The sequence below is a fragment of the Ovis canadensis genome, chromosome 4, assembly GCF_042477335.2.
Source record: "Ovis canadensis isolate MfBH-ARS-UI-01 breed Bighorn chromosome 4, ARS-UI_OviCan_v2, whole genome shotgun sequence".
Lineage (NCBI taxonomy): Eukaryota > Metazoa > Chordata > Mammalia > Artiodactyla > Bovidae > Ovis > Ovis canadensis.
Genome location: NC_091248.1, coordinates 81,950,485 through 81,963,027, shown reverse-complemented (window position 1 = coordinate 81,963,027; position 12,543 = coordinate 81,950,485). Strand labels below are relative to the sequence as shown.

Sequence of the window (12,543 nt, the reverse complement as noted above, 5' to 3'; positions counted from 1 at the left end):
CAGTACTAAATGAGGAAGACGTGGCCCTTGAGTTAACTTGTAAGGACTGCCGTCAGGATTATGTCTGTGGCGGGGGGAAAAGGAGGTATTTGAGCTGGTGGCAGCGGAGGGACCCCTGCCAGGATCTGGCTAAGGACCCATAGGATCTGGAAGCAGAAGTGTGGGTCCTAGTCAGCTCACCTGGAGACTGAGTGACTGTGTTAAAATAACGGGACATGTGGCAAACAAAAGCATGCAAGACAGACACCAGCCATGTCATTTTCTGGGGCAGCAGAGAAGAAATATCTCTGGGAGAGAGGCCGAAAGTTAAGCCTCTTTCCTCTCCCCTGCCCCCACCCCTCCCAGCCATCGCCTTGGGGAGAAAGAATAAAATGGAAAGCTTTTGCCAGAGATCAAAAAACACTGACTCCTATTAGATTCACTTTCACTTTGGGGATTGGTTGGGTTTGCTCACCGATTAGCAGACAGGGTGTTTGGTGAAAGTAAGGGGGCAGCATAGAGGAGTTGGTTACCTCTTTTTGGCGACTAGGATTGTTTCAGCAAATTATTACAATGTGTAGGGCCGGGGGTTGGGGGGAGCCCTAGTGATGGGAAAGAATCCAGGACCTGGTCTCTAATAATAATTTACAGACTGGGAAAAAAAATAACCAAATAAGAAAGGTCACTTTAAGAAAATGTACTAAAAATAGCTATAATGAATGTAAGAAAAGAGAAAGGAAGATATTATATGTATACTGTTTGATCAGGTTTGCAACTTCACATTTTCCTTAATTTTTTGTGTAAAAGAATAACTTTGTAATCTGAAAGGAAAAGTAAGAAACTAGCTAGCAAGCTGAGCTTTCAGCTTGGAAAAGGCATGAAGGAGAAACACAGGAGTGAAAAACTGCATTTTGTGATGGCCACAAAAGGAGGACTCCTGGGAAAGAAAACAAACAATCCAAAGTTCAATATACAAATAATGTTGGAAGCAAGCAGAAACCTCTCAGGCAGCTAGTTGAAAGGTTGGAAAAGTATATTTGGTTGAATAATTCTGCTGTTTCTATTGTTTTTCAAAGGATATTTTTACAAAATTACACCTTAAGATGTCGGTTCTTCTTGCTACTTTCTCTGCTGGCCACTGCACAGTTATCAATTATAACATAACAAAATGGAAAACAGGCCATGTATGTATGTGTGTGTGTGTGCGCACACTCCTCATGTAGAAGTATTCTTAAAAGATCTTCAAGAACTAGACTATGATGACCAATCAATAATACTTCTACCACTGGAGGAATTTTCATATTGAAATAGAAAATCATTTGGTTTGAAGATGGTCAAAAGAGCGCCAGGGCCTTTTACCTGTATAAGTTTTGAGCCACGTCATCCTCATCTATCGCATATCCGTGGACATGGTCGGTAAAACTGAAACCTGTGCCCACCTGAAGGTGAAATAAATAAGCAGGTATAAACAGAGAGAAACACACATCTTGCTGAGAGACACCGCATGAGAAGGAAATCAACACTATTCCCAAGGTCATGCCTTTGGCCTCAGCTTTTTGGCATCCCCCATGTGCACTCATCCATGCTCACAGAAGGATGCTGCATGTCGCCATGTCCCCCTTCCCTCTGCTGAGCCCAAATAAACTAGCAATGCAAAGCTCTTCTCTGATCCTGCAGTGGGAACCGTGCCAGATGATTATTTAAGGATGAGAAACTCACCTTTCCTGGCCTCTGCTACAGTATCAAAAGACTCAAAGTTGTCTCCTCTCTGAAACCTGGAAGGTGCACTGCTCTGTCCTGCTAAGAAGGAACTCTCTATTGGCCAAAGATAAAAGCTACCTCTGTGTGTGTGCAGTTCTTTTCCCCATTTCTTTACTTGTGATAAATATGGCCACTAAGCCCTTTCACCTTCAGCAGATAAGGGGTTTTAAAATAAAGATTAGCTTTAAACTAATAGTTCCTTATTCCTGGAAGTTCATAGTCAACTGAGTAAATCAATAGCAAAAGCTACTACTTATTTTGGGTCAACAATATATACAAGGAATGCACCCCCACCATATACATCAGTTGTAAATTTTTTTTTTCCAAACAGCCAAGGGAACAGGACATTTAATTTGACTTTAATGTAAACATGGAATTATAGACTAAAAAAGAAGATGGCTGACAAAACATGATGGGGGGCAAGAATGTTGGATTTTTTTCCTTCCTATTTTTCTGTTTTCTCTTTGAACCATCTGGGAAGTGAAAGAAGTTAGAGAGATTAGAGGACAGATACTCCCAATCTGTAGGAGTTGACCCCAAAGTTACTCTCCTATATTGTAGTTTATTTGATTTGATTTCATAAAACTTCCCAAGGAGAATTCTACCTTTTGCTCTCCCTGAAATGAGGCATTCAGCTCACTGTGATAAGTGAAAGGGGCTAGTTTTGACTTTTTATATCAGAGCTCTATTTGAAAGATTAGGTGTTCCCATGCTATAAAAAAAACACCCAAGTTATAGAGAAACCCATATTATCACTAGAGAGAAAGTCATCCCTTCCTGAACGGTATAACTCAGTGAAGAGGACATTTCATAAGACCAGAAATGAGGGAAGGAGAGAAAGCAGCAAGGAAAACCCCCAAACTTGGATATAATGGTACATATTAGAAAAATTAAATCTCAATCAAAAAAAACTTTTTAATCAGAGGATAACTATTTTATTGTGTTGGCTTCTGCCATACAACAATATAAATCAGCCATAGGTATACATATGTGCCTACCCCTCATCCTGTATCCCGTCCCACCCCTCTAGGTTGTCACAGAGCACAGAGCACCAGCTCCTTGTGTTACGCAGCAACTTCCTTAGTTAGCTCTCTATTTTATATATGGCCATGTACGTGTTTCAATGCTGAAGGAGAGGGTGGGACAAATTGAATCAAATGTGTTTTTTAAATAGACAATTATAGGGGCTTCCTTGGTGCTCCAAGGGTTAAGACTTAGTGCTCCCAATGCAGGGAAACCAGGTGGGAACCCTGGTCAGGGAACTAGATCCTGCACATGGCAACTAAGATCCCATTAAGGCCATAACCAAGACCTGGAGCAGCCCAATAAAATTTTTTTTTAAAAGAAAATAGACAATTATAGTTAAAAAGAAAAAAATCTGGTGTCTTTCTGTTTAATAAATGTACTTAATGAAAGAAAAAAGACTACAGAGGTCAACACTGCCATTTCACAGGACCCCGGGTACTTACGGGATTATCAACGTAGAGCATGGAAAACGTAGTAGTCCAGGGAAAGTCTCTGGCAAACACTAGTAAAGCAGAGAAGAGGCTTGAGACTGAGTCCTTATTAACACATTCCACCTAATGTCTAGCTCTAGTTTGGAGCCCAACACTCCCACCTGTCCCCTCCAGTTTGGGGAACACTTTGTGTCCCTCTGACCCTGCATCACTGTCCTGCAGCAGGTACGGACACCAGCTGCTTTTTCCTCTTCCCCTCCTCTCCTTTACTTTTCCCAGAACCAGAGAATTTCTACATCTAAGATGAACGTTGGAAACAAAACCCCATGCAACTGCCTCATGCAGAAATACCCATCACCCACAGATGCAATAAACCTATCTGTCCAATTGAGTGAATCCTCTTTAACCTCTGATTCTCCAGAATCTTCCCTCCCATCCAACATTGAAGAGACCCACAACTTCGACAGAATTGTGGACAGAAGTATACTGAGTCACAAACTCGTTCACACTCCAAATTCTGACCTGGGGAAAGTAAACAATCTCCCCTCCCCTAAAACTGAGGTGGAGATAAGCCTGGGTTAGAGCTGGATGTAGCTCCTTCTCCATTCCTTCCTGCGGCCCTCAGTCCTCAGCACCTTGCTTCCAAGATATCTGATCATTTGTGTGGCTGAACTACGCCTTTCAGTTTGTATGAATAATTAGGGATATAATTCCATCCACTTGCCCTACGCAAAAGGTCTCACCCAGACAGTAATAAATGCCAACTATTTTCATAAGTCTGGATTGCTTGAGTCAGCAGTAGATTAACAGAACAAAGTGTGGAACATTTCATCCAAATTTCAAGGCAGAAAGCAGCCCAGTCAGGACACTCACCCTGTTGGCTCCTCCTTCTTGGACAGACACTGCCAGAAAATTGTGTTTTCATAATCTGAAACTGTAAAGCTATTTCTAGGGGTTCATTGTACACACTAAGTTATTTCTAAAGCAGATACAAGGGTCAAAGGAAGAACTCTCCATGGGAAACCAGAGTCCAAGCAATACTTACAAGTCATATTTTTGCTGACAATGTAAGGTCCATGTTCCACAAAGAGACCAAACATGGATGAGCCTCCTGGCCCACCTTGCAGCCAAAGGACAACTGGCGCGTTCTCCGGCTCTACCTGGAAAGGACAAAGAACCCAGTGAGTACAGAGTGCTAAGGCTTCAGAAAATACCCAGGCAAACTCACCTAAATCCTGTCTTTCACAGCCTTGACTAAGTCTCATCAAACCTTCCCCATGACCACTCTCTACAGAAGTAAAGCACTGTCATTTCTTGTTTAGAATTAGTATTTATTTCATATGCTGGTATCTATCTTGTGCAGTTAGGTTTTTCTCTCTGTTAGCCAGAATACCCAGGAATGATCAAAGAGTTGCCTTTGTATATCCTCAGGAGTAGCAGCCATGAGGACCTACCCCATGTCCAAGGTCAGAAGCAGCACCTGCACTTTGCTGGAGCAACTGTGAAGAGATACCCCACGTCCAAGGTAAGAGAAACCCAAGTAAGATGGTAGGCACTGAGAGAGGGCATCAGAGGGCAGACACACTGAAACTATACTCACAGAAAACTAGTCAATCTAATCACACGGACCACAGCCTTGTCGAACTCAATGAAACTAAGCCATGCCACGTGGGGCCGCCCAAGACGGACAGGTCATGGTGGAGAGGTCTGACAGAATATGGTCCACTGGAGAAGGGAATGGCAAACCACTTCAGTATTTTTGCCTTGAGAACCACATGAACAGTATGAAAAGGCAAAAAGATAGGACACTGAAAGATGAACTCCCGGGTTGGTAGGTGCCCAATATGCTACTGGAATTCAATGGAGAAATAACTCCAGAAAGAATGAAGGGATGGAGCTAAAGCAAAAACAATACCCAGTTGTGGATGTGACTAGTGATAGAAGCAAGGTCCAATGCTGTAAAGAGCAATAAATATTGCATAGGGACCTGGAATATTAGGTCCATGAATCAAGGCAAATTGGAAGTGGTCAAACAGGGGATGGCAAGAGTGAACGTCAACATTCTAGGAATCAGCAAGCTAAAATGGACTGGAATGGGTGAATTTAACTCAGATGACCATTATATCTACTACTGTGGGCAAGAATCCCTTAAAAGAAATGGAGTAGTCATCACAGTCAACAAGGGTCAGAAATGCAGTACTTGGATGCAATCTCAAAATGACAGAATGATCTCTGTTCATTTCCAAGGCAAACCATTCAATATCACAGTAATCCAAGTCTATGCCCTGACCAGTAACACTGAAGAAGCTGAAGCTGAATGGTTCTGTGAAGATCTACAAGACCTTTTAGAACTAACACCCAAAAAAGATGTCCTTTTCATTATAGGGGACTGGAATGCAAAAGTAGGAAGTCAAGAAACACCTGGGGTAACAGGCAAATTTGGCCTTGGAATACCGAATAAAGCGGGGCAAAGGCTAATAGAGTTTTGCCAAGAGAACGCACTGGTCATAGCAAACACCCTCTTCCAACAACATAAGAGGAGACTCTACACATGGATATCACCAGACGGTCAACACTGTAATCAGACTGATTATATTCTTTGCAGCCAAAGACGGAGAAGCTCTATACAGTCAACAAAAACAAGACAGGCAGCTGACTGTGGCTCAAATCATGAACTCCTTATTGCCAAATTCAGACTGAAACTGAAGAAAGTAGGGAAAACCATTAGACCATTCAGGTATGACCTAAGTCAAATCCCTTATGATTATACAGTGGAAGTGAGAAATAGATTCAAGGGCCTAGATCTGATAGATAGAGTGCCTGATGAACGATGGATGGAGGTTTGTGACATTGTACAGGAGACAGGGATCAAGACCATCCCCAAGAAAAAGAAATGCAAAAAAGCAAAATGACTGTCTGGGGAGGCCTTACAAATAGCTGTGAAAAGAAGAGAAGCAAAAAGCAAAGGAGAAAAGGAAAGATATAAGCATCTGAATGCAGAGTTCTGAAGAATAGCAAGAAGAAGATAAGAAAGCCTTCCTCGGTGATCAATGCAAAGAAATTTAGGAAAACAATAGAATGGGAAAGGCTAGAGATCTCTTCAAGAAAATTAGAGACACCAAGGGAACATTTCATGCAAAGATGGGCTCGATAAAAGACAGAAATGGTATGGACCTAACAGAAGATATTAAGAAGAATTGGCAAGAATACACAAAAGAATTGTACAAAAAAGATCTTCATGACCAAGATAATCACAATGCCACCTAGAGCCAGACATCCTGGAATGTGAAGTCAAGTGCGCCTTAGAGAGCATCACTACGAAGCATCAAAGCTAGTGGAGGTGATGGAATTCCAGTTGAGCTATTTCAAATCTTGAAAGATGATGCTGTGAAAGTGCTGCACTCAATATGCCAGCAAATTTGGAAAACTCAGCAGTGGACACAGGACTGGAAAAGGTCAGTTTTCATCCCAATCCCAAAGAAAGGCAATGCCAAAGAATGCTCAAACTACCACACAATTGCACTCGTCTCACATGCTAGTAAAGTAATGCTCAAAATTTTCCAAGCCAGGCTTCAGCAATACATGAACTGTGAACTTCCAGATGTTCAAGCTGGTTGTAGAAAAGGCAGAGGAACCAGAGATCAAATTGCCAACATCCGCTGGATCATGGAAAAAGCAAGAGAGTTCCAGAAAAACATCTATTTCTGCTTTATTGACTATGCCAAAGCCTTTGACTCTGTGGATCACAATAAACTGTGGAAGATTCTGAAAGAGATGGGAATACCAGACCACCTGACCTGCCTCTTGAGAAACCTGTATGCAGGTCAGGAAGCAACAGTTAGAACTGGACATGGAACAACAGACTGGTTCCAAATAGAAAAGGAGTACAGCAAGGCTGTATACTGTCACCCTGCTTATTTAACTTATATGCAGAGTACATCATGAGAAACGCTGGGCTGGAAGAAGCACAAGCTGGAATCAAGATTGCTGGGAGAAATATCAATAACCTCAGATATACAGATGATACCCCCCTTATGGCAGAAAGTGAAGTGGAGCTAAAAAGCCTCTTGATGAAAGTGAAAGAGGAGAGTGGAAAAAGTTGGCTTAAAGCTCAACATTCAGAAAACTAAGATCATGGCATCTGGTCCCATCACTTCATGGGAAATGGATGGGGAAACAGTGGAAACAGTGTCAGACTTTATTTTGAGGGGCTCCAAAATCACTCCAGATGATGATTGGAGCCATGAAATTAAAAGACGCTTGCTCCTTGGAAGGAAAGTTATGACCAACCTAGATAGCATATTGAAAAGCAGAGACATTACTTTGCCAACAAAGGTCCATCTAGTCAAGGCTATGGTTTTTCCAGAGTTCATGTATGGATGTGAGAGTTGGACTGTGAAGAAAGCTGAGGGCCGAAGGGAAGCATTGATGCTTTTGAACTGTGGTGGAGAAGACTCTTGAGAGTCCCTTGGACTGCAAGGAGATCCAACCAGTCCATCCTAAAGGAGATCAGTCCTGGGTGTTCTTTGGAAGGACTGATGCTGAGGCTGAAACTCCAATACTTAGGCTCCCTGATGCGAAGACCTGACTCATTGGAAAAGACTCTGATGCTGGGAGGGATTGGGGGCAGGAGGAGAAGGGGACGACAGAGGATGAGATGGCTGGATGGCATCACTGGCTCAATGGACATGAGTTTGAGTGAACTCCGGGAGTTGGTGATGGACAGGGAGGCCTGGCGCTCTGTAATTCATGGAGTCGCAAAGAGTCAGACACGACTGAGCGACTGAACTGAACCAAACTGAGGTGGTTAAATGTGCAGGCAGGGCCGAGAAGCTGTGAGGGTAATAGAGAGTTCTGCCCTCTCGGATGCCCTGGGCCCTCTGCTCTGCACTCCATCCTCCCCTGCTTTTCATGTCTCTTCCTGTGACCTGGCACAATGATGGGACTTCCAGGCTGTCAGAAAAACAGGCTGACCCTGAGAGGCCACACTACAAAGTCAAGTCTGGTACCTTGGTGCCAAACATCTTTATTATGCAACTTTGAAGCACAGGACACTGCATTCTTGGCATGCTTAAATAATAAGAGATCTGCATACACACCTCCAACCTCAGCTGACCCTGCTCCTCAAATTTACTTTCTTGAAGGAGGTGAATGAGCTCAACAATCTTTGAAGAAGCTCACTTTTTTAAAAAGAAAATTACACGCCAACATCGTCTTACTCTGATGTGCCAACCAAACTGTGAAGAAAATATTTCCCTTATTTGGAATGAAATGCAAAAATCAAATGCTAGAAAAGAAAGGTTTGTGTGTTCAATGCAAAAAGTCCAAGAGTCAGTAATCCCACAGCTTTCAGACTTTTTTTTAATATGATATGACATCACAAGGCTTCCCAGGTGGCTCAGTGGTAAAAAAAATCCATCTGCAGTGCAGGAGATGCCAGAGATGTGGGTTCAATCCCTGGGTCAGGAAGATCCCTTGGAGGAGGGCGTGGCAACCCACTCCAGTATTCTTGCCTGGAGAATCCTATGGACAGAGGAGCCTGGTGGGCTACAGGTGGGCTACAGGTGGGCTACAGGTGGGCTACAGGTCCATGAGGTTGCAAAGAGTCAGACATGACTGAAGTGGCTGAACATGCACACACACATGCAGACATCACAACGTCATGATACACACAGTAATTATGTCAATAATAATGGCATAAAGTTATGCAACAGACATTATTATTATTATTCTTATGTTCAAGCAGAAGACACTGAGACACAGAGTAGTTGAGTAACTTGCCCAAGGTCACACAGGTATAAAATAGCATAATTAGAATTCAGACCCTGGCAATCTAACTCCTTGGGTGATATATTTAGCTCTCAGTTGTGGGAATGAAGCCTTTCTCCCACCTCCTACCCCCATTTAGAAAAGAATAAAAGTAAATGAAGACACCCTGAACAAAATTGCAAAATTCAGACTCGAATGAAGTAAGAAGCAACTGTTTTACTTGATTTATAGATTTAGGAAATTAAGGACTTTTAAAGTACTTATTATTCTGAAACTGTAATTCAAAAATGTATGAAATGAGAGAGTGTGTTTATTTTGGTCAAAAATTCAAAAATTTTTACTTAAAGTTTTTCATATCATAAAGGAAATACTTATTCTTACTTTTTTTCAAAGAGGGTATAAAAAAAATCCCCCTTGCCCATCAATCCTATTCCCTACAGATAATCATTGGAGTATTTAGTCTTTCAGATTTTTCTCTATGCCCTACCCCACCTCCTCACATGTACATATGCACATATCTCATAGATGTTACATATGTTATGTACATAATTACCTTTTTTCCCCCCAAACTAGTCCTACATGACTTAGCAACTGAACAAAAACAACAATATATAATATTCTATATTTGCTGCAGTCACTTAACAGCATGTTGTGGAAATCTCTTCATATATCAGTACATATCATCATCTGGCTGAATAGTCTGACACTCTGAATTTACCATGAATTATTAATTCATTTAACATACAACATCACCAGGCATTATTCTAGGGCTGGGGATGCAGGCCAGCTCCCACTCATGGACAGGAAGGATAGTTAATGAAGAACATGGACTGTGGCACCAGACTGCCAGGGTCTGAATTCTAATTATGCTGTTTTATAGCTGTGTGACCTTGGGCAAGTTACTTAACTTCTCTGTGTCTCAGTGTCTTCTGCTTGAACATAAGAATAATAATAATGTCTATTGTACAGGACTGTTGTGCAGATTCAAGAGTTAATATATGCCCAGCACTTGAACAGTGCCTAGAGTATCTACTTAAGTGTTATCTCTGGCTACTTTTCTGGTAAAGTGGGAAGACAGGCAATAAATAAGTAATTAAAGAAATGGGTTATATAAAAGAACAGCAGGAAGATGTTAGAGTGAATACTTAAACGCAGCCTCCGTGATGGACTAGCATTTGAAATGTGAATGATACCTTACAAAAAAGCATTTATATATTTAATTAAAAAGAAAAATATCTAGTACAGCCACTATGGAGAACAGTGTGGAGATTCCTTAAAAAATTGCAAATAGAACTACCTTATGACCCAGCAATCCCACTTCTGGGCATACACACCGAGGAAACCAGAATTGAAAGAGACACATGTACCCCAATGTTCATCGCAGCACTGTTTATAATAGCCAGGACATGGAAACAACCTAGATGTCCATCAGCAGATGAATGGATAAGAAAGCTGTGGTACATATACACAATGGAGTATTACTCAGCGGTTAAAAAGAATTCATTTGAATCAGTTCTGATGAGATGGATGAAACTGGAGCCGATTATACAGAGTGAAGTAAGCCAGAAAGAAAAACACCAATACAGTATACTAACACATATATATGGAATTTAGGAAGATGGCAATGACGACCCTGTATGCAAGACAGGGAAAGAGACACAGATGTGTATAACGGACTTTTGGACTCAGAGGGAGAGGGAGAGGGTGGGATGATTTGGGAGAATGACATTCTAACATGTATACTATCATGTGAATTGAATCGCCAGTCTATGTCTGACGCAGGATGCAGCATGCTTGGGGCTGGTGCATGGGGATGACCCAGAAAGATGTTATGGGGAGGGAGGTGGGAGGGGGGTTCATGTTTGGGAATGCATGTAAGAATTAAAGATTTTAAAATTTAAAAAATAAAAAAATAAAAATAAAAAAAAAAAAGAAAAATATCTACCAATGACATATAGGTCAGAGCAGTGTAGCAAGAACTGACGATCAAAAATAAGGGACAAGGAAATTTTATATATAAAAGAAGGGAGAAAACGATCCTAAATATTTAAGTGAGAAGTCTCTAACAACAGAATCACAAATTGCCCTCTTCGTGAACAGGAAACTATGGCTTTGCCTCAGAAGCCCTTTTAATTCTTCTGGTGACCCCTGGTGGCCAATTCATGAACTTGGACACTCTTTCCTCAGGGTTTGTTGCTAAAGGAAGAGCCCAGAAAGAGGTAGTTTAGCAATTAATTTTTAGATCTCTACTGAAGAAAATTTCACAATCTCTCACATTAGCGCATTCCATTATTCATTCACTATGATGGTGAAAAAATACCCTAGGTCTTAACAGATTGTCATTTGAAGTATTAAAACTCATGTATTTGATTTAACATTCTGTTCATAAGGACTTCCCTGGTGGCTCAGGCGGTAAAGCCTCTGTCTACAATGTGAGAGACCTGGGTTCGATCCCTGGGTTGGGAAGATTCCCTGGAGAAGGAAATGGCAACCCACTCCAGTACTCTTGCCTTGAAAATCCTACGGACGGAGGAGCTTGGTGCAGGCTACTATCCACGGGGTCGCAAAGAATTGGGCACAACTGAGCAACTTCATTTTCTTTCTTTCTGTACATAAAGAGATTCTTCAAAAACACCCAGCTTCTTCCTCCTTGCTTCTAAGTGAGCATCAGTTCAGTTCAGTTCAGTCGCTCAGTCGTGTCCGACTCTTTGCAACCCCATGAATCGCAGCATGCCAGGCCTCCCTGTCCATCACCAACACCCGGAGTCCACCCAAACCCATGTCCATCGAGTTGGTGATGCCATCCAATCATCTCATCCTCTGTCATCCCCTTCTCCTCCTGCCCTCAATCTTTCCCAGGATTAGGGTCTTTTCAAGTGAGTCAGCTCTTCGTATCAGGTGGCCAAAGTATTGGAGTTTCAGCTTTAGATCAGTCCTTCCAAAGAACACCCAGGACTGATCTCCTTTAGGATGGACTGGTTGGATCTCCTTGCAGTCCAAGGGACTCTCAAGAGTCTTCTCCAACACCACAGTTCAAAAGCATCAATTCTTTAGCGCTCAGCTTTCTTCATAGTCCAACTCTCAAAGTGAGCATAGAGGACTCTATATGAAAACACTAATGAAATGAAACCTTCCTGCCCTACTGCTTCCCACATGAGTAGCATTCGCTTATACTTTGAGTCTTCCTTTTCACCCTGTTCCCCATCAAACAATACCCATCTTTCACTCCATCCCTCTGGGCCCCCCTCTACATCACGTGGTAGATAACCTTCCAACCTTACATAATCACTGAAGCAGTACGTTCGTACACTGGGGCTGGGGATGCAGTAAACACTTGCAGATTTCAGTACTATACTGTAGACAGAGGACTTATTGGAGTAACCCTAGGGAATCTTAGGTACCCAATAAGTATTGGCGCAATCTGCCAATGCCTAGGCCTGGGGACATACTCCCTTTCTCCAGCCCCACAGAGGAACACCACACTCTGTAAGAGAAAACAGCAACCTAACCACTATAGACCCAAACCAATGGTACCACTTAAAATAAGAAGTGCAATTAGTAAATTAATTAAGGCTCC

General features: G+C 42.0%; 1 protein-coding gene across 9 annotated transcripts in view; it reads right to left on the bottom strand.

Annotated features, from left to right (window-relative positions):
• CPVL (carboxypeptidase vitellogenic like) overlaps positions 1 to 12,543 on the bottom strand; it is a 133,153-nt gene that overhangs the window by 78,448 nt on the left and 42,162 nt on the right. For all 9 annotated transcript variants that reach the window (XM_069586756.1, XM_069586755.1, XM_069586761.1 and 6 more), the window contains 3 exons: positions 4,243 to 4,357; positions 3,210 to 3,268; positions 1,339 to 1,418 (listed from right to left, as the gene is read on the bottom strand). In XM_069586756.1, coding sequence (XP_069442857.1) covers positions 1,339 to 1,418; positions 3,210 to 3,268; positions 4,243 to 4,357 — 254 coding nt within the window. The remainder of the gene's footprint in view (positions 1 to 1,338; positions 1,419 to 3,209; positions 3,269 to 4,242; positions 4,358 to 12,543) is intronic.